The 23301-nt window shown below is 39.4% G+C and overlaps 1 protein-coding gene across 9 annotated transcripts in view; it reads right to left on the reverse strand.

Annotated features, from left to right (window-relative positions):
* Nucleotides 1–2668: 2668 nt before the first annotated feature.
* Nucleotides 2669–23301, reverse strand: part of CTBP1 (C-terminal binding protein 1) — a 182626-nt gene continuing 161993 nt past the window's right edge. For 8 of the 9 annotated variants that reach the window (XM_017820692.1, XM_017820699.1, XM_017820693.1 and 5 more), the window contains 5 exons: nt 19045–19259; nt 15057–15187; nt 12797–12924; nt 9455–9572; nt 2671–3929 (listed from right to left, as the gene is read on the reverse strand). In XM_017820692.1, the coding sequence (XP_017676181.1) occupies nt 3743–3929; nt 9455–9572; nt 12797–12924; nt 15057–15187; nt 19045–19259 (779 nt within the window). In that variant the 3' untranslated portion in view covers nt 2671–3742. Of the gene's footprint in view, nt 3930–9454; nt 9573–12796; nt 12925–15056; nt 15188–19044; nt 19260–23301 lie in introns of all 9 variants that reach the window. The other variant, XM_017820694.1, reaches the window with a different exon arrangement.

Raw genomic sequence — 23301 nt, forward strand, 5'->3', positions numbered from 1 at the left:
CTTAATCATTTGAGGTGCAAATTGGACAAGAAAATAAGACCTTGTCTCAAAAAAAAAAAAAAAAAAAAATCCCTATTAAAGGAAAAAGCCTGGAGGCCTGTTAAAAAGGAAGCTGAAGTGTTTTATCCTGAGTGGAAAAAGCCTCTAGTTGCTGGTTTGGTAGCAATCTTGTATGACCTTTAAACACTGTTCTCACAGTTTGGATTGTAAAAACAAAGTTATAGTAAAAAAAAAAAGACCCAAACACAAAACCAAGACCCCAACCCAAGCTGCAGGGACTTCAGGACCAAGTCCCAGTAACTCCCAACTGCAAACCTGTCCCAGGACTCCCTGTTGACAGAGATCTCTTCCTCATCCTATTTAAGCCTGTCTGTTCATATACAAGATTTCTTTAAACTTTTCTCCTTCCTCCACAGCATTTGCTATTTACAGTTATTTCCCCAGCTCTGCCTTCACTTCAAGCTGGAAAAGCCAATTAACTCTGATTTCCTCTCACACCACTGGTCATTTTGAGAGCCCATCTCTGCTGTGACTTCAGCTCGAGCTCAACCTCTTGAAGATGCCTGACCAAAATTACACAGCAAATGCCCCAGCTCCCATGCAGCATCTCTAATTCATTCTCAGACCTACCAGAGACCATGCCAGACACATCTGCCACCACGCTGCTTCCTCCCACAGCAGCAACCCATTAGTTCTACCACGGAAAAACACTCATGGATCCTTTTTCTGACAAGTTTTTCTTTGACTTGCAACTACTTGACTTTGCATTTGCCCAACTGGCATCTTTCTGCCCACTCTTCGATACCATCTTGTGTAGGCTCCAGAGCCTCCTGCCATCCCACAGCCTTTCAGCCAGCAGCAGTTTTGGCACACTTGGCCTCCTCCTTGGCCAAGACTCCTAATTCAAATAACACCACCAAAAGAAAATCGTGTTCAGGGCAGGCACTTCGATTAACCTCCTCTTTCACCTTCCAGCACCGCCTCACATCATCCGTGGCCTCTGCTGCCATCGCCTTCACCACTTTTGTGTTTTCCCACTAACTGCACCTTCTGTCTAAACTTTATTTAGAACATCCTTTACCAGACAGAGGAAATCTAATCGCATTTCCACTACCCAGCAAAAGCAGTCATAAAAGACAGAAGGTTACTCCAGCATAGCGGCCTTTGTTTATTGTGGGATGCTTTTTCAATTAGTCATTTACTCCAAGTTTGGGGTTTTTTATTAGATTCCTTTTTTTTTTAATTTAGCTTTTCAGACCATAACCCAAAAGTCAGTACCTATCAGTTTTGTCATTGCCTAGATGGCTTTCCTTTCTGAAGCAGGAAATTGGATTACTCTCCATCAGTCAGACCAACAGATATGTCTCAAACAGCAGCATAAAAATATTAAACACATTACCACTGCAGTGGCAATGCCCTGTCAGACCTGTAAGCACAGGATTTTGAGATCAAATACTGAAAATGCTTGTGCCAATGGCTCAAATAAATGGCACAATAAATACCAGTGCTTTCATTTCCAGTTCATCAGTGTATCGATCCACTAGAAACGAAGCTGACTTACACAAGCCATGTCCAAACTGATCCAAGGGAAAAAAACCCTCTTGGTTTTCCTTGGGAGATTTGCTTGCAAATGTGACTGCCAGCGATTCTCTGCAGCCAGATGTTAAAGGTTTGTTTTACATATGTTAAAAAAGCAACTTCAGCCTGACAAAGCTAACCCTAAAATATGAATTGCCATTGAAATATGAAATCCCACTTCAACAGCAGGGGACTACATTTGGTTTTTTGCAACAAAGCTCTCAGAAGTGTCTTTGCTGGAAAAGCTTGCAGCACTAGGGTTGTTTTCTGTTTCATGGAGGGAACAGAAATGGCTTTACCGTCAAGTAAGCTGCAGTGGATGACATTTTTAGCTCTAATGTTCAAGGCAAAAACCTGCCACTCTTCCACAGAGACAAAATTTCACTTCCTATAGTGCTCCTTGGGTACAGACCCTCAAATTTTAGTCTTTCTTGATTCACAGCCTCCTACCAGTTCCCTAAGAGAGGTGGAAGCTGCTCGGTAGACTTGCAGGAATGGGGGAGAGGAGCTTTTCACAGAACCCATAAAACCAGCTCACCAACCTTATGGGCACTGTTATTAGTTCAGATTTATAGTGAACAAACAGACAAGACACCACCAAGGAGGTTCATGTCCATGTTCACTTTTGCCCACCATGGATTTCCTTCCTGCAGCAGCTAAACTGTTCTGTCTTGCTTTTTTAAACTGTGCAGGGATGAAGGACATCTTATCCAGGAGCACAGGAAAGGTCAAAATAACATCCAGCTGAAATCCAACCTGCCTTGAACACACTTCTCAGGGAAACAAACTCCTGCAATATAGCAAATACAATTACATCCTGCTGCACACTTCCATCATCACAAAAGCAAATAAAACAATGGACACTTCTCATGTTGGACTTCGGCAAAAGACATTTATTATTATTATTATTATTATTGTTGTTGTGTTGCTGTTGTACCTCCTCTGCTCTGCCCACAGTGGTGGCATAAATGCTGTTACCATATTGTAGCTGATGATGCCGGTGTACAAATCAAAATCCATCTTAATTTCAAACTCCATTAGAAACACAGGAAAAAAGATCAACATTTACGAAATGTAAAGGGAAAAATGGTATGGAAAGAATTCTTTTTTTTTTTATTTTTCAAGCTTCCAAGACAGTATTACAAACAACAGAGAGCAAAGTAAAGCTAGAAATGAAATACTTGACAGCATCTGTTTAAAAATTACAGCTAAGAAACCTAATAAAAGTTGAATAAACAGTTACTAGAAATAAAAATTTTTACACATATGATAGTTGTCTGGGATTTTTATTTCTTCAAAATAATTCATACAAATGGTTACAGTCACAAACATGATTTTAACCAAAAATATTGCTAGCCTACCACATTACCAGGAAGGAATCAATGTAGGCAATGAAATGCTGCTACTTTTCAGTAGTCTAGTGCCTTTTCCAGATACCACCAATAATATATACTTTAACTGGTGACAAAAAGCACAACGCTCGTTTATACAAAACCTTTTTTTTTTTCCTCAAAATCTCTTTGCAAGGTTGTCTTCATTTTGAAATAAGGGAATTCATGCCAAAATTAGGAGAAACTGTTTTTTCTTTTGTTTACTAAATTATTCTAAAAAATAAGACAAGCAGGTAGAAAAAACAATGCACTGTGTGGCGTAGAAAGAAAAATGGGAAAAATTCATTGTCCTGAGAAGTTTGCCAACTGCCTCATTTTTGGGCATGTCTTAAAATATAAAAGAAAGGATTTTTAATCTCAAAACTGGTTTGTTGAATGCCTCCCTTATGTTTTTCCTTGTTGACAGCTAAGCAAACAAACCCTTTTCAATGTTCTAAAAACTGTACACAGACAAGTACATTCATGATATAATTAACTACTAACTTCTCTTGCTTAACAAAGAACCCATAGGACACAGAAACAGTGAATCAGTCCACTGGACAGGGACAAACTACAATTTATACGGAGGAAAAAAATGTTTCCAAATCTTCTTTTTTTGTCTCCCACCTTTTCCTTGTATACTGTATATTGGACCAGTTTCTAAAACAATAATCGTCTCCTCCTGTAAGTTCATGGTTTTGCCTTTAATCAAAATCCCGGGTTTTGTCTTGTTGTTTTGTTTTTCCACACGCTGAAGTTGAGCTCTCCGATGCTGGGAATGCTGTTCTCGTAGGCTACAATTGGTCGCTTGGGTGGTCTCTATCGGCTTCTGGTTTGACAGTTTGGCCGGGGGAAGGAGCGTGGGGCGGGTGGGCTACAGCAGGGAGGCCGTGTGATAAAGACATGGGGTTGGGGACTATTCCTTCTACTGCTGCAGGTATGCCAGTGGAAGCCACGCTTACAACGCCCGGGGGATACCTGCTGGGAGGAGAAAACAGAAGCACACATTAAAACCATGAGGTGACCCACCAGAAAGCCCACTCTGTCTCCTCCCAGAGCTACAGAGACGCTTCTTTTGTTTTCAGAGCAGCTACAAGGACAGGGAGTTAAGCTCCAGATGAGATGCCATATGCAGATGCTGATAAACAAAGCAGGAGATGCTGTAATTTACCCAAATGAGAAATAAAGGTTTGCTAGATTGTTTCTTCAGATTTAACAGCGTGAGTGACAGCACAGCAAAGCAAGAAATCTGGAAGTATTGCTCCTCTCAAAGCATAACCTCAACCAGAATTAATTCTGGCTGGTCTCTGCAATATCTGTTCTCTATGACTTTTCTTCAAGTTGACCTTCAGGGTTGTTTTTTTCTCTTTCATTCTCATGTAGAAGGTTTACATTTTCATTGTTGTGGTTTGAAAAAGTATTTCTTTATACTACTCTTGCAGTCCTAATTTTGTGATAGCTCCCCAAAAAAAGCAATTATACTCCCACAATCCTCAGATGATATTCAGATGCCTATTGAATCTGAGTAACTTCTTCAGTATAAAACTTGCCACTGCACTTGTTTGAAAGAGAACCAGTCCTAGTTATACACAGGACAGGTGCTTTAGGCACACTGCAAGAAAGAGAGATGCAAACACAAAAACTGTGGATGGTTTTAAAGATTCCTTACTCTATCTGGAAAAACACCGAGACCTAAATATTTTATGAATTCAACAAAAAAAAAATTATTCAGCTTGATTTTATGATGGATCTGACATCATCAGGCTAAAAAAAGTCTTGCAAATGTTTTCTTTTTAGTCAAATACCTCAATACCTATTTGCAAGTTATGTCACGCTGGACATTGACCTTTTGCCTCCCTTCCTCATCACAAAGCTGCACATCCATCCCTTCTTCTCTCCTGATGATTATTCTGCTCACCCCAGCATCCTAAAGGGAGCATTATCCATTTGAAAGTCCAAGCACACAAACCTACCACTCACAGCACCTTTTGCTACACAAGTATTTTACTCAGGGCTGCATGGGAGAAAAAGCACTCATAGGCTTGTCAAGTTTTTTCAAGTATCATGTTATTCTGCTGTTGATTTTCACCTGATAAAGAGTTTAATGCTGAATTTTGCCCCATTTCCGCAGCATCTTTTCTAAGGCAATAGATGTTTGTGCTGCTCATCCTAAATTCCCCTCAAACTGACAGAAAATTAGTGCAGAACTTACACAAAACTCAGAGGAGGAAAAAAGCTGGATGCAAGCACATTTACTTGTTCTTTTTGATTCCACCACAGAAACCATCATGGGAAGTGCTTTTTGCAAACACTGTGCCAGAGGCTCAGCATGGCTATCCAACATGGCACAGGGACAACGAGGACACCACACACTGCTCTGGTCATCCTGGGAAAGTTTCTTTACAAAAGGCTGACTACAATCTGGGATGGATAACCAGGATGTGACAGATCACACCACCTGTAGGCCAGATAACTTTGTTCCCAGTTGTACACGTATTTACAGGGCTTCCTATGCTAATTCCTTCTCCAGAGAGGTTCCTTAGATTTAATTTGCAGTTGCTAATGGAATTAGTTGCTTGTTTCAGTAACTCCATTTGAATCTTATTAATCAAATTTGCTTCAATTCCTATGAAAACTGTCAGACAGGGTATTGTTTTACTTGCTCTAATTTAATTTTGAAACAGCTTATCTGTTACTCTAGGTGCTTTGCAAAACACAACATGACATAAACTTCCATTTAGAAGTCCTACACAGCAGCTGTTCCCAACGTAATCTCTACTTTCTAACAACATATTCCCTGAGCTTCAACACACTGGAGCTGGGGGCAATCAAGGAGAGTACAAATTCTGCAATTGCATTTTCCTCAGGAAGAAAACCCAGAGCCTCCTCTCGTGAAAATGGACAGTGCTGAATCAGGAGCATTAGCAGTTACCTCATGAGCACATTAAGCAGTTCAAACTACACAGTCTGTATATGAAATTTCCCCTTGGATACCAAGTTATGATAGCCAGGACTCCACCTGCCAGCACCTCTCCTCAGGTACAGGTTTCCTCCAGATTTTCAGTAACGCCAAGAGGCCCTACAATTGTTTGTGGCAGCAGCCAAAATACAGAAAACATATTGCTCTACAGAAACTGTATTTTACTTGACAACTCCTAGCTCTACCTTGTCATTCTCTTTTTGTAATTTTTGTCTCTTTTCAATTTAATCATCAGTGTTGTTCAAATCCTACCTCTGAAAAGAAGGCAAAAACTCAACAGCCTCTACCCAAGAGCATTTCTATTCTATATAACCTTTCCTTTTGTTGCTATTTAATGCTTCTCTATTCTTAACCAGAAAATATACTCCCTCCAGCACTTCATGAAGTTCTCCCTATCTTCCTCCTCTGGCAGCAAGAAGACATTTTCCAGGTAAAATGTTCACTGAATTAAATTTTTGTAAAAGCAGAAGCAAGAGATCAATTACACCTCCTCTGTTACTTCAGAGTGTTCCTTCCCCTTCCCCCACATAGTCTTAATTTAGGAAGAAAGATACATTGTAATTCTTAATTACAGTGAAAGGTAACTTTAATTTCTATGTTAATCCACTGTATTTTTTAAAGTGCAGAAGCACCTTGAACTATGTGAAGCTCTGTTTGAGAAACTGAGTCTGTCCCAGAAGAGGTTAAAACTTTAAGTGCATGCTGTTATCATGCATTACAGAGTCTCAAAATCACCAGCCAAGTCCCTCAACATGAAATAACTTCTGAATTACCAAAATCCAGCTCTTCTCATCAGAGTACCTCTTCAGTATTCATAGATACTATTCATAGAATGGTTTTGGTTGGAAGGGACCTTAAAGATCATCCAATTCCAACCCACTGCCATGGGCAGGGACACCTTCCTCTAGACCAGGCTGCTGAGACCCTCACTCAGCCTTCTCATCTCCTACCTGTTGGAAGGCAGGAAGATATGTCACCATGCCTATAAACGGTACAATCACTGTTTACTGGCTGTTAAATTTCACTTTGCTCATGACCTGCCCGCTCTGTGACACAGGAAATGGCAGGGGGTTATTTAACAGGCAGCTTGGTAACAAACACACAGTAATAACACAAGACCCGGGTATATTATGCTGCTTTACCAAGACCACTACAAGTAATTCCTTCTCAGGAATATTGTGAATCTTTACTCATGGGATAGGTCCTGTTTGCATGACCTTTTGTGCTGATAAGGCAGCTTGCATTTCACACAGTAAATGGTTTTGTTTCCCACAGAATACGGGGATATTCAGATCTAGATTATATTCAGCTGACGAATGCTCAATGCTCTTGGCTTGGGGATAATATCTGATAATTTGAGAGTTCTGTCCTACATCAAAATACAAGTAAATGATATAACCAGAATAAAACAGCCTCGTTAGTTTTAGTTCACCGAAAGAGCTATTTGCATTTTTTAACATATAAATTATTATCCCAGGTCTTATCTTCTAATGCAATTACATGACTACAATACAGTTATTAGCACATCTGAAACTTCATACTGCCTTGTGAAAGACTCCAGAACTCACTTAGCTGAACATAATCTTGGACTGCAAAGAAAAGATGGAAAAATTTGGTTTAAACAATCAATTCAAACACTGTACTTAATCCAGGTAGGAATTAAGCATCAGCAAACACTGCTATTGAAACCAATTTCTTCATAAAACTGAGCTTCAAGTGTTGCATATTTTGTACTGCACGTAACTGCCTTCACCCACATTCAAACACTATTCTATCACCTCTGCAAAAAGAAGCTTTTATTATTTATTTTATAACTGTTAATGTCTGCCTCAAAATTCCCCCAATAAGTTTTATTTTGTGTTTGAAAGTACTTGTTAAGTCAGAATTTTACAATGAATTTTCTTTATTGAAAAAACTGACTGAAACAATGTCTTAAAAAGTCATTCAGTCCTGCGTTTATCCTGCTTAAATTGAACACATATGGTCTTTACCTTGTAAATCATTAACTCCCAAAACATTCCTAAGTTAAAATTAATTTCTGGCTGTGAAGCCTGCTTCTGCTGGACTTGTGACCCCCAAAATGAGAACAAAACCCTTCATTTTATTTGGGCATGGAACCCTGTTCTTAAATGCCATGACAGAGTTGGAGTTATTACCCCCAGTCTAGCAACACCTGCCTTTAAGCCCCAATTACACTCAGCCATACCCTCACTCCTCCAAACTGAAGTCAGTGAAACCACAGGCTGTGTGGAGGAGAACACAAGTGCCTGACCTCATTTAAGCAAATAAAACCACACTTCTTCAGATATTTGGGGCTATGAGTACTTTTTCCAAAAATAAAAAAATCTTCATGTTACATGAGATAAACACGTGTTGACCAAATCCAAGTTATTCTTTTCCTTCAGTGCACTTATGGCTACTGACAAAGGGATTATGGCAGAGGGTGGTGACACTCCCCCACCACCTCTCCATCCTTTTCTGATGAGACTGTTCCAAGTCACTGGGACAGAAGAGCTTTGCTTCATTTCTCAGCTGTGCACAGCTGGGTTCCCATATGGAGTAAGTAACACAAAACCAGGGATCCCTTCCCTATTAAAAGCATGGGGTAGTGCTCCTAAAGAAGGGCAAAGATAAGGTGGCTGAATGAATAAGGACAGGGGAAAAATTAGGATAAAGAGGTATGACAAAATAACAAAAGGACTGCACTGTCCCTTCCCTCAAAGCATCAAGGGAAGCATCTGTTTGTAGCTTTCTCAGCCACTTTCATCCTACTTATGTGTAAATACCATACTGGAAGATTAAAAAACTGCAGATGTTTTTCATAAATAAAAACTGTCTGAAGCTGGCTACTAGGAAAAATCTGTTGCTAGAACAGCTGCCAGGGATAAAGGACAGAGAGAGACTCAAGCAAACAAAGTAACTAAGGAATGTGCATGTTCAATGTAAAAAATTGCCCCTTTCTATTAATTATTAAGACCTGCTTTCACAGTTGATTGAGAATAGACAGATCAAGTCCCTCAAATGCTTCTGCTTAAAAATTAAACATACAATTTAGAAAATGCTATTTTAAACATATTTTCATAATCACCACAGGCTGTTTCACTATTTTCAATACTGAGTTACTCTTGTGTCTGGAGGCCACAAACCAACATAAGAATAGTTTATTACTGAAAGTCTATCTGCAAGCTACTGCTGCATCATTACCTTCAGCAAAAAGAAACATAAATTTCCACTGCGCTCACCAGAGATGACCAGAATTGTTTTACTTGAATATACAAACAAATGTGTGTAGTTCATATATACTAACCAAACAAAAGAGATTATAAGAGGAATCATATTTACACAGCATGACTGACTTCAACCAGCAAAACAAGATTATTCCCCTGAATGCAACAATTATGAAAACAATACAGCTGGTGTCTAATCCAAACCCACTTCATTTATTAATAGGAAGATCTTCTATCTATTCTCAAATACCTCCATCTGAATTAAGGAGGTATTTCTCCTGCATCTTCAGCACTCTTACCTGTATGCAGCACCATTAAGCTCTGGATGAACCACTCCAGGATCCATGCTGGCCCAATGCGTAGCTGCAGTCAAATGATCTTTGTTAACACAGTTTTTCAGACTGTCTGGAATACGACCTAGGATGAAGTGAGGGAGAGGAAGTAAATATACACAAAAATTGTAGGCCTTATGCTCTTAATGTGTTTATGCTAAAAATAGTCAAAAATATTTGCAGGTTTAAATAAATACGTAAAATTACACTGAGAGCTTGGTTTTGATCCTCATTGTTTCTCCTTTGCCTGGGACTTAATAATGGCCAAAATACTCTGCATAATATTGATTTCTCTGTCTCTCTTTGTGTCTTGCAAACAAGGTCTCAATAAAACCCAAATCCACAAGATTCAAGTTTTCCATGAAGCTGTAACTTGAATATAGAGCGCGACTACCACTCAAATTCAATAATGCAGCCTCCTGCTCCGAGTCTTTAACATCAGTTTCCTCCTTTTCACTCCATTTGTAACAGCAGTAAAAACACTTAGTGAAGAATGTAGGATTCTGAATAGAATTCTGCCATAAACCTGGATATGACCAACACCCTGTCCTCCTGATCTTCCCTTTATTTATCTCAACTGCTCTTCAAATTTATTTACTATCATGTATTAACCCTCAGCCATCCCTTTAATTCCTACAAAAAATGAAAATACATGAGAATTTCCCTTCTTCATGTCTTCAAAACCTTTGCTTAACCTTTGAAGTATAGCTGAAGTTTTAAGACTGTCAACCTGATTCAGCACATAACTGGACAACCCTCTCTGTCTGTCTTCTGCAGAACTATATCCACCCCTGCAACAAATTACATGAACAGATATAACACATTTTGTTCATGGCAATATGAATGTTTCCACCTATTTCAATGGGAGGAAGATCAATCGGAGCCAGTGTTTTTTCTGACATCTGTTTTAATGCATCTTTTCTAAAGTTCAATCTTACTGTGCATTTGCACAAACAGGGGTAGAAAGAGGTAAGTTTGGGTCCACCCCTGCTACTGCTGGCAATGGTACTCCAGAAACACTTCCAAAAAATGACCATGCTCCATCATTAAAGAATTCAGGCTTTTGTCTTCAGCTTCCTATTGGAAATTTGATTAAGGACTTCACTACTCTTTGTCTGCTCTTTCTATCCATCAGCCTGGCCACAAAGAGGTAGTAAAAAAGCCTGTCACAAAATTGCCTTTCGTGTAGTGGATACCATCAAATACTTGTTACTCCATGACTTGCACTGACATCACAAAACTTGTCACATCTCCTGTGCACAAGCTGAAAAGGTTCTGTTTTCCTCAGTATCAGACAAGATGAGGTACATGCCCCATTATGGGTAGATTCCTATCATTCTCCTGATTAGAAATCATATTCTAAATGTAGCCGAAATACACATCCATCTCAACTTCTGCCAAAACTGTCCACAAATTTAAACAGTATCTTTCTCCTTCTGATGTTTATCCTTCTTAATCATGTCTTCCTCTTTGCCCCTCTCATTCTTCATTTTGCTAACTTCTGTAAGCATGTTCTACTAGTTCTCCCCTTAAAAGCAGTATCTGTTTATTTTAAAATTTCACTTGCCATGCTCACCTTCCTTCCCCTTGCTTCCACTACTGTTTTCAGTGGTCCTCTTTATTTCATACTTGGAATGCTTTCAAGTTTAAAAAGATATTTAAAGATATTTAATCTCTCCTTATTATTTTTATTTTATACATCACAACACCATTGACCTTTTGGCAACAGCACAACCACTTAATGTCTTTATTGTCAGATGGTAGCCACAGTCTACATTCCTACTGCACACCTTTTTCCAATTATTTTCCCTCTCTACACTCTCTCTCTGCTGTGTTCCCCTATGGCTTTCACATATCCATCTTTATTTCACATATCCTGTATCTTTCCTACATGTTTCACAGCAATTCAGTGTCGTTCTCACCTCCCTAACGCTGGTCCCTGTTTGATCTTACTACAAACCATATGCAAACACTGAAGTGCTGACAGCCCCCGACACAAATCAGTGATACAGATTGCTAAGAGCACAATCACACACTTGAAGGAATCCTGGGTCTGCCCTCCTAGGCACCTATGTTTGGGCTACTGCACAAATTTAACATAAAACTAGCTCTGGATAGCTCTTATTTAGTTTTCAGACCGTAGCCTATTAATGCTTATTTGCACATCAATCCTCCCTCAAGCAGGTATCGGATGATGGTTCGTGCAACCTCTCCTGGAGTTATCTGGGAGCAGGGAACAGTTATACAACACCCTGACAAACAAATGTACTGCTGGAGTTCTTCTGGAGTACTGGCACAAGGATCAGTTCCAGCAAAGGGATGGTCAGGCTCTTTAGGTCACCTCTAAAACAGAGCAAAATAGTCCGGTAAAGGACAATTCAGATCAGGAGTTTAGGAGGGGCCTTTAATTAGCATCCAGGAGAATCTTCTTTCTGCACAAGCTATAAATGAAACTAAATTGCCCGGCCTCTCTAGGCACAGGCCAGAGGGAAGGCTACTGCCAGTGCTTTTTGTATAGCAGAGCAGTGTGTTGGCACTGAGCTACTCTCAAGGTGACACAGATGGCCCTGCATGTCTGCAGAGCATTCAGACTGTATCGCCAAGGGGGAAACAGCAAAGTCCAACTAAAGAGAAAACATTAGTGCTTAATGAATCATTTTCCAGTATGAAAATCCTTCCTTTTATTTTAGGCTACAAGGGATTCAAACCAATGCCAAATGGCTCAGTCTTCTCATTTTATTTATTAGCAGTGCATGTTAGAGACATAACTGTTTTCTCTTATGTGAGCAGTTTACAATTACATGGTAGTTATATAACAAAGACACTTTGCCCTTTAAAATGCCAGGCTTCTTTAGCAATGCTTTAAAGAGAGGAACATCTAAAATAGAATAACCTCCCAACAAAATACTTTGACGTAGAGAATCAGAACTGTTCCTGCCAAGTATAAGGGGGAACACAGGAAAAGCTAATAAAGACACCAGCAATACCAGGATGCCTTGCAGCCAATACTTACATGCAACAAAGAAGAAAGGCAGCAGATTTTTCACATTTAAATACATTTCTCTTATACGAAAAAAGCACTTATTTTGAAGTGCCTGCCTTCCTTTGTAATTGCAAAGAACCTCCAAAACAACCTGTTCCAGTTCTGAGAACAGACTTAGTGGGCATTTGCTCATTTCTATGTTCCAAATACTAGAAACGGCAAACAAAACCTAAGGCTGGTTCTTCTCAGCATCTTCCAAGACTGAAGAAAAAAAGGTTTGTTAAGAAGAACGAGGCAGGGAAGGAGCCAAGAAGGTGAGTCAGTACCTGTGATCGCCCTTCGGATCTCTCGTGCTGCTTCCTCCCGCATCTCAATTGAGGCTTGTTCGCTATACCAGGCTGCATGTGGGGTACAGATCAGGTTTGGTGCATCCTTCAAGGGGCCCTGACTAAAGCTAAATGAAGATTTAAAACAAGATCAAATGACAAAAAATATTGGGGGGGGGAGGGGAGGAAAGGGGAGGGGAATCCAGATGGATTTGTACATACACAGATTAATTTTTACAACAGAAAAGAATTGCATTTCTATTCTTCGGTGGGTTTAATTCTGTCAGTTAATTTAATACACTACTCATGGTATAAATAAGCAACAATCACCTTTTATAGACTCAAAGGGTAAAACCTAAGTATAGCAGCAACATTAGCTTCTGTCCAATGCACTTATTGTAACTACAGCCACTGCCACTCCAGTTCTGGGGCAGAAATGCATAAAGCAAAACCCAAATTAAATCAGGATGCCATTCCATTTGTCCAGTTCATCACAATTTTACTTTTACTGCATTAGCCAAGAAAGCTCTGTTCTTTCAGTCAATGTGACATTCAGTCATTTAATTAAAAAATTCTTACAATTATTTCCAAATCAGAAGTGTGACCATCAGCACACAAGTTTTTTTGATAATTCAGTTGTTATTTTTCCATTATTTCTACCTAATTTTTTTCTTTTTCGTTCCCTTATAGAAACGCCACAGAAAGAAGGAAATTTACTTTTCAGATTGATTTTCAGGGAAGGCAATGAATCTGTGTAAAAGTGTTATCACAGATACAGAGTAAAGAAACTGAAAATAATGGAAACTTGCTCCTCCTATTTATTTCCAGCTTTAATAATCTTGTAGTCAACTGTAACAACGGGAGAACAAATACTTTAAGACAAAAGCGTGCTTTCAGAGTTGGTCATAATTCAAAAAAGAGATAGATTTCATCTGTAGTTCAATAAACATCAAAATATCTGGCAAAACTCTTGAATAAAGAGTTGCATGCTGCGATCAGATAGACATGCAGCACTGAAGCCAAAGGAAATTGTGGCTGTAATCCTGCAACTGAATCTCTGCAGATGGCATCTCCATGCAGTAAATGGGGCTTCCTAGAGGTGCAACGGGCTGCTCGTGCAGATCCGAGAGCGGAATCGGGAAGAATGTATGGAGCTGGAAGTCCCTTGAGCTGCTAAGACTCTGGCTTTGCACAGCACTACTGCATTGTAATGACTACATTTAGGAGTAAATGAATGCAGAGTATGCATAAATAAAATTAAATATTTGTGATGTGGCATTGTGCCTCAGTAGATATAAAAATTCTGACTAAAGGGACACTCTTCTAATTTTTCAAAGCTACTATTCCCCAGCCCCAAGCTGGTATGAGAGATACTGTCCTCTCTCCAGTCTTTACAACCTGCCCTGTATCTGTTTCTCTTCAAAAACTTTTGTGGATTGTTCCAGTTAAAATTAACATTTCTCCCTGTCCAGACTGAAAAAGGCTTGTCACACACAAGGACTAAGCTACAGCAGCCTATTCTCAAGGACATATGAATAGGCTCATTTCTGATTAGGAGTGCAGATATCCCAGTGCCAGTGCCACTTAGGGGAGTGGTACATTTCTGCCTTAAAACACTGGACTTCTGAGTCATTCAGAAAGCCAGGCTTGTGCTATCAGCCCTGCTACTGACAGCAGAGTTACTACTCCCCTGAATAAAGGGTGAAGCAAAACACAACCTGCACTCTGACAGCCTTCCTTAACTTTTTTTTTTGCGACCTATTACATTTATGGTTTTCCTGCAGAGGCAATCTGGACAAAAATATGTCTTTTCCTTCAGAAAGGTGTCATAAAGCAGTTATTTCTCACACCACATCTCAACTCTTTGCCTTTGAAAAACTCTGTTCAGACATCAATATTAGTTGTCTCCAGAGCTGCATCAATGACAAAGGTGCACTCCCCTCAAAGCCACGGCCAAAGCCATGCCCAGGATTTGAACCAAAGCCTCTGCTGCTTCTACTAAATAAACCCAATGATTTTGGTTTTTTTTTTAAGGAATTAAATCTTGGATGTGGTTTTTTTCACTTCTGACCACATACACAAGCTCCATCTACATTTGCATTAGTCCAGTGCTGCACAGAGTCATGTTGCTTTGCTAAGGAGTCTTTAGCTACCAAATGAACGGAAAACTCAGTTTACTCGTTGCTGTTGATTGTATCATGCACTAAGACTTAAAAATAAGGAAGTGAACGAAATAAAAAGAAAAGAAAAGGAAAAGCACCTGAATGGTTCTGACTCATGTACATCTAAGGCTGCCCCTCGTATCCTTCCTTCCTTCAGGGCCTGTGCAAGTGCTTTTTCGTCTACTAACCCACCTCGAGCTGTGTTGACCAGGAAAGCCCCTTGTCTCATCTAGGGAAAGTTAAAAACAAGAATGATGAAATAAAAATAAATGAAATAAAATCGTTGTGGCATTATTTTTTACTCAAAAGAAGCATCCATTACAACAAAGGCTATTCAGCTGGTTTAAACTGCAACACAGTTGTCTTCCCTTTCCAATGGAAAGTACCACAAAATGTGATGCTTCTAACATAAAATGCTATTTCACAGCACTTAATAACCTTTTGTTTCTTGTAAGTAGTGCCTTTTAACAGAAGCGTTGTTTCAGATATTGTGCGGTAACATGATCAAAAGATACAACTGTGCATACAAAAGTGACAGATCATTTTATGCCTTTTTCTTTCACTGTGAAATTGCACGAGACAGAAACTACAGCACATTCTTAAACAAATTCATACTTCGTGGCTTTCAACTTTCACACAAATAAAAGCCTACATGATTTTTTCAGAGAAATCAATGCTTTTGGATTTTCAAACACTTTTCCCTTTAGTTGCCAAAACACAGTAGATGTATGTATTATTTATTTTTGTTACTTCAGCTTCCTCCTCCCCTGTGAGACTTTTCAAATAAAGGCCTAAAGAATTCTTCTATTATTCAATTAAAAGGCATGAAAATGAATTTGGTTGAGAACGCTGTGTGCCCAGGAGAGAAGCTGTGCTGTGCATTGTGCAGATTAGCATTGTAGATGACACTGCTTGGGGAGAACTACAAGAATTTACACCACAATATATCCACAACTTGAAAACAAAGTGGCAGCTTAAATAAGAGAGATGGTACAGAAAAGAAACATAAACTACTACATCCTGGTTCCAGCCACCCTAATACTTCATCTTTTACCAGATGTCTCAAACACTTCAGTGCATGAAGGTAAAGGGTATGAAGAGCAGGAACCATGGTGAAGATGAATTATAAAAATCTCATTTTGTACTGACTCCGTCTCTCACCATAGGAGTAAGAAAACCCCAACATTTTGACACCAACTTGAAACCTACACATCAAACTAAACCTTATGTAAATGGATCCTAACGCTGAAAGACTGATTCAAAATGCCAAATTCATGAACAACACGGAGGTTTGGATGAAAGTCAGCTATGAGGATTTTTTTTGTTTTTACAAGATCGTAGGGAGTACAACATACATATGCTTGCAGTATTTTATAAGGAAAAACCCCACCATATTTTCCTGGCCAACTCTCTAGGTTTACTGCAGCCCTGCCTCTCTCCATTTGCAGATTCCTGAGACAGCAGAGAACCATCCACTGGTGTGTACAGCAAAACCAAACTCCACTTACAGGAGCAGAACTAAAGAATGCTTCTCTCAGTTTTATGTAATTAACTTGGGAATTAGAACAGTAAAGAAATGGGGGAAAGATCTTAAGTTGGTCTATTAACAAACATCATGACATTCCTTATGGGAATTACCACTGCATCTCCAATACTTTAATCAGATGTGAGAATTATTATTAAAACAAGCACAGGTGGGCTCAAAGAGACAATCACACCTGCTGTGTCATATCGGTTCGTGGGAGCTCATATACCCCTCCCATCTCTGTGCAAAGGGGTAACTTGAGTTTAAAGTACAGCTTGCTGAATTTATATGCCCTCTGAAGGACTTGAACATTTTCACTGAAGTGAACCTAGATAAAATCTTCTGTCCAGTCTGTCCAACAGCCTTGCTCCAGTTTTCATTTTAGGGCTATTTACAAAACTCTACAACTAGTACTAAGACAAGTTCAAATCCAACAGAATATGGTTGCATAAATGCATTCTAGTGGGAATGAATTAAGTGACTCATGATAAACTGCCAGGGTGGATGCAGCTGGAGATGATCCTTAACAATGGGTGGAAGCTTGAAAGAGCTTCACAGCTAGAACTGCTGACAGCTGTTAAATTTACCTACACTAAACCTGCACAGCTGCTCTAAAATTTATTGTATTTTAACTGCAGTGTCTTCTTCTCAAATCTGTAACACTAAAAGATGACCTCAGCTTCTCTTAAGAGCACCTGATTATCACAGGTTCAATGAAACACTTCTGTGAGCTACTGTGGGACTACAAAGACAAGCAGGATGGCTAGGCAGAACGCTGACTAATTCAAGAGAAAAGCTACTGAAAGACTGACACCAAATATTCAAACACATTTAAGGTTATGTAATTTCAGATTCTAAACAAAATTCAGGCTGAGACTTCAATGAAATGAGATGCACCACACTCCTCTGTATGTTGCTTAAAAATTGGTTATTACATGAACATGCAATATGGGACAGAAGTGGCATGCAATGCTCTCTAGAAGTTTTAGGCCAATTCTGTCTGCCTAAATCATGAGCGGGAGACAAAAACTAAGTATTCAGAGGTGTTACAATTTTATGGTTTTCACATCTGCTTTTATTGTACAGACTGCTTCACCCAAACTCTTATACAAAGCAAAAACTGTCTTCTAACATTTTAATCCTTGCTTTGATGATGAAAGGAAACAAATGGCAAGATAGATGTTTGCAATACACTTTCCAGAGCAGATTTTATTATAGGCATTTTATTTCAGATGGTATTACTCAGTTTTAACATGCTTCTCTTTGTTTGTTTCTCTGAATAATGCACTAAGCCTTCTCCAAAGCTTGACACATTTATCCACCTCCACTCAAAAACTTCCTGTGATAAACTGGCCCTAGTTTCACATCTGCTGTATAATGAGTGACCACTGCTCAGTGGTCCCACTGAATTCAGCGTGATTCTGTTTGGGTCCAGATGTCTGCTTGCAAAGACATCTAACCATGTAATAACCACAGCATGTACACAGGCACACAACAAAAGGAAATGTTCCGAGCAGGGTGACAGAGCTCTGTTCTCTTAGAGGTTTCATTTTAAGCTTCTTAATTTTTTCGAGTTTTAAATCCCAAATCCTGATTTTATGTTGGGATGGATTTGCAAAATCCTTGAACTCTCAAATCAAGAAGTGTGTTATACTGTCCGTTTTCTGCCACGATCCTACATGACTGTGGAACATGTTCAGTAAGTATTTCAGTTCTAAAGTTCAGGAATAGTGGGTGCAAACTATTTCTCAGAAGACGAGCAATGATTTTACTTCAAAAGAGTGCTACTGTCATTGTTGCCATTGTTACCAACACATACAACACTGTATATGAAGAACAGCAAAATCAACTATTCTATCTTAGGGTTTCTTCCCTGAATGCTGTCTCCATTCTTACATCTCAGCATTGTATTTCTCGCTATCACCTACACTGAGGTCAGAGTCAGAAGCCAAACATTTAATGAAAAAACTTACTATCAAATTAGTTCAATAACAGAGCACTTACTGTACCCAGATTTTGAAATTATTTTAATATTACCTAAAACTTTGGGGAGGGGATAGTACTAATTCCAAGAAACATTATTTTTCCCAATAACACAGTGCTGTAAATGAGCTCCATCCATGAAGTGCTCTGCGAGCATCGGGACTGAGCACAGGGGGGAGCCATTTAGTCACAATCCTTAAATTGCATCGAAAGAACTCAAACTGAGGAACAAGAGTGAAAGGCAGAATTGCTACCTGAAAATACACATGTAAAGGAAGTAGCTACTCCACGACATAGGAAAAGTACTTTTACATCAAGGCCACTTTATTAAATCTGAACGACATTAAGAAGAGCAAACTATTTCCACAAATGCAATGTTACTGAGCCAAAAAGACAGTAAAGGCAACAATACAAAAGCCACCAGCTATTTCCTAATCAACTATAAACCTGTATGATTGCAAAAGCAGCAAAAGGGAAAGAAATTTCTTTCAAATGAGAATCTACCTATTTACATAAATAAATGCTACACAGAGTTAGCAACCAGCACCAGTGTGGAGGGCGCCCACAGAGATTATTACCTGCTTTATGGTGAAGTCATTAATAAGATGATGATTGTGTTCATTCAAGTTGCAGTGCAGGGTAACACAGTCACTGTGGAACAGCAGGTCCTGCAAAGTGCTCACCCGCTGCAGTCCCAGAGCACGCTCCATGCCATCCGAGAGGTATGGGTCATAGAAAATCACACTGAAGCCAAAGGCTTTGGCACGTAGTGCTACTGCTTGCCCAACACGCCCTAGAACAAGACAAACACGCAATGAGAACAGATGTGGAGCAGCTGGTGTGAGGTAGTCTCCTCCTTCCTAATGGGAATGCTTGTATCAAACTAGAACGCTTTGTACAGCAAGTGGAAGAGCAGAAAACAGAGGCAGCTCCCACCCCACTCAAAAATCATCACTAAGATCAGAAATGATACATCTGGACTGTTTCACACTGCCTTGTTTGAAACAAAGCAGGAGGTCTGCACCTTTTGTAACCAGATATCTGAAATGCCAGAAGATGTCACGTAATCTGCAATAATCTGTGTAATACAAGGCTTGCCTGCTGGGCCTGTTTATGGCAAAACACCACTGCCTGTGAACACATCCTGCCAAGGACTTAGTCTTACCCATGTCAAACCAGCTGGCTTTAATAAAAAGCTATAAAATTAATCCACAAAAATGGATGCAATGAAAGATAATTTGTTTAATCTGAAGCGCGACCATTCTCAATGCACGGAATCGCCTTTCTGAACGAGTATTTTCTCTCATTTTGAGCAATACCCTTCCAGCATTAAAATGCCTACAAGAATCCTGTCATTGAAGGCTTTAAAATAAATTTTATTCAGCTACCTAAATGATAAATAAACACCATTCATCATATGGCACTAGTTAATAAGAGTGCTGCCTCACTTGCAATTCACATTGACCTTTGCCTTTCTGTTCCACTTTCCTTACTGCCACATTTCAAGACTTGTGCCCAAAACTGCTGTATGGGCATGACTCCATGCCACATGTATCAGAGGCTGTGTTATTTCCCTTTGACACACTACCAGTAAAACACAGAGAAAAAAAACTGAGTACACCTGATGAGTTACAGGTATTTTGAAGAGCGAGAACTAACGCACTTTTCAAGTTAGAAGCCTACGCACTAAATACTCACATTAGAGCATTACAAATGTTGGATAAAGATGTTTCAAAAGCATCACTTGACAAAGCATAATAATAATGTCTCATTTGAAAAAAAAAAAAAACCAACTAAAAAAAGTCAACAAGTTTTCTTTCGTAACATCTGAGTTTGTTCAAAAAATCATCAAATTAACCCAGGGAAATCCCATCTCTTCCCAGTTGTGCTTGAAGGGATTTCCCTCTGCTTTTCAGTTTCTCTTTGAATAAACTTAAGAAGCCATAGGAAGAATGGTTTTTTGTTGATCATTTAACCTGAACACAGCAATTCTGCAGTGCTTAGTGACAGATGTGCTTGGAATATTAAACAGTATGTCAACCTGATAGGGGCTGTTTGCTTTTCTTTGGGGACAGCAAGTTAAAATACTCCTCAAAATCTTTTATTTCAGTACTTGCATGCACGTTATTTATTTGCTTTCCAAGCTGTTTTTGTAAATTTGAAATAGAAAATTTTCAGCACAAACACTGTATTATTTTCAAATTTTGGCATGTTAACAGCTTAAGGAATCAGTCACACAACTGTAAACACTTTTTATTTTTTTTTTAACAAAGCAAATAGCTGTTACTCCAGCTCCATTCATTTTCACATGCAACATTCTGTCATCTGCTCTTTCTTACACTCTTTACAACATTAATACCTGAGGGGATTCATGACAGTGAAATCTCTCACAACAGACTCTCCAGTTAAAGCCACACTCCCCACTCACTGCAACCAGGCCAATAAACCAAAACCTTCTTCAATGGGCACAGAAGTTTCCTTCTGAAACACTTGGGAATCATGCCTGCACTTCTAAAGAGAATTGTCCTATTACAATCATTTTATGAGATAAAACTCTTCTGCAACTGACAATTCATATTTAGTCTCAGTCATTACACACACACAGAGATGGACACACAGAATTCGCCAATTCCTTTCTAAACTAAAATCCAAACACCACAAAACCTATAATGCTTTCTAACCTTTCTAAAAAAAAAGTTGTGAAGTAGAAGACTCTCCTGGGCACAAGGGGTAGCTCAAAACCTACCTCAGCAGCTCACAAGCAATACAGCACACAAATCATCCCACCTTTAGGACGACTCTATGTTAAGAGCATATAGAATTGTTATGAATGTGCATGGCTGCTTCCAGGGAAGGCAAAATCTTAACTTCAAAACATTGAGTGAACTTCTTGTTCTGTGGTGTGAGAAGAATGCAGAAAATGCATGTTGCATACAATTGCAAAAAAAAGCAGAAAGCAGCAAAAGCCTATTTTAGAAATTAGAGATTTACACAAAGTTCTAGCAAGGTCCATGCATCATTTGAAAAGAGAGACTCAAAAACACCTGAGTCTCCTATTACAGCCATTCAGTTCCCCACAAGTCTCACAACTTCCCCCAAGTGTCCCAATTTGTAGGTGTCTCTGACCTTGACTCTGCCAATGACCTGAGTGTGACAGTACAGCAGCTGCAGTTGTCAGTGACCCTGCTCAGCCCTTGGGCAATGAACACTCCTCCTATGCTGGTACTACAAAGTTTTATAGAACAACCTTGATACCATGGAAACATTGATGACCTGCCTGAAGGCTTCTGTGGAAAGGAAAAGTGCTTTCACTTAGCAGCTCTTCCCTGCCATAGAGAATATGGCTATTTTTTTCCTGCTTCTTGGAGAACTGTGCAATGTGGATGGTAATACCATCCAACTCTTAAGCCTTATTGTCTTATAATGCAGGTTAGTAATTAGGCCAACATCTAGGTAGGACTGTGGGACTGTTGAGAAAATACAGCAGGTGAGGAAAGACAAACTGAGTGATGGCATTCACTATGATGTGGAGACAAACTTATTTGGAAGAATTTCACCTTTCTCGAGTGAGGAAATGTATTAGCTATTAGTCATCAGCATTTGTCACTGGGAAGGAAAGGGGAAGGGAGTGTGACTTCACTGCTGTAAAATTATTATTAGAGCAGAACCAGGTCCACCTATCCATTCAATTACTTACATGCTGCTGATCATAAATGCTCTTTCTTCAAAAAAAATCCTACATGTCTAAATATAAGGTGGAAAGGCAGCTTTTTTTCTTTTAAATGCAGGGCTTACTAACAACACTTGTGATGCATCACTTCAAATATAGGACACTGGATAGTAATAAAGATTAAAAGTGACAAAGACAGCTGTTTAGTGATGTGATATTATTATATATGTAATGCTCAAAGAATCCCACACTTCACAAAACCAGAAAGAAACAGAGGCTGTGCCCTAAGGAGCTCAGGGTCTAACCAAACACCACAACAATGAGGGATGGGATCCAACAGGCACCCGAAGGAGGCATTAGGCTGTTGAGTCTCTGCTTATCTCCAAGCTCAATACAAGAAGAGGATGAGAGATGGGGTTAACTTTAATGAAGAGCACAGAGTAATAGGATTAAGGAGGATAGACCAAGTGTGAAAGCAGGAATATGCATGAGAGAAGGCAAAGAAAAGAGAGTGGGTGATGGAAAGAAGGCAAGTGAGTCACGAAACTTGGCTAGACCAGTGGATAAGTGAGAAGCTGAAACTTTGGAGGGAATGACATAGTCATTCCCTAGCACAGAGATAGGCAAGAGCTAGGGTGTTTCTCTTTGGCAGAACAAGAGAAAAGCCCAGGAACAGATGCAAAGAAGGCCTGGAGCTAGCTGTTGCAGCAGCAAAGTGATAAATTTAAACAACCCACTGCTGAAGAGACCACAAGTTTTGGACAAGAATAGAGAAACACAGCTGTGGTTGAGAGGAGATGATCTCAGACACACGTTAACAAGAAAGGACAGAAACTGCGACACTACACAGAACTACAGAAAAGGACTTGGTAACGGATGATGAGAACTGTTTATTTTGTGTGTAATACATTCATTTCACAGCATCTGAGTGGATCATCACTTCTGACACTGACATGTTAAAATAATAAAATAATAAATTGAGGCGAAACTCCAGATGCGGGAAGAGGCCACTAGTAAAGCAACACAACCTAAGGACAAGAGTCTTTTGAAGTCTTTTGGTTGTAAATACATGTTTTAGTCTGAAACTAGAGACAAGTAGCCTCTTGCAGGGATCTGTACTAGAAAAGGGAGTACCTCACAGCCTAAGTGTCTGAAATGCTCACAC

Source organism: Lepidothrix coronata, unplaced genomic scaffold, assembly GCF_001604755.1.
Source record: "Lepidothrix coronata isolate B3197 unplaced genomic scaffold, Lepidothrix_coronata-1.0 Scaffold85, whole genome shotgun sequence".
Taxonomy (NCBI): Eukaryota; Metazoa; Chordata; class Aves; order Passeriformes; family Pipridae; genus Lepidothrix; species Lepidothrix coronata.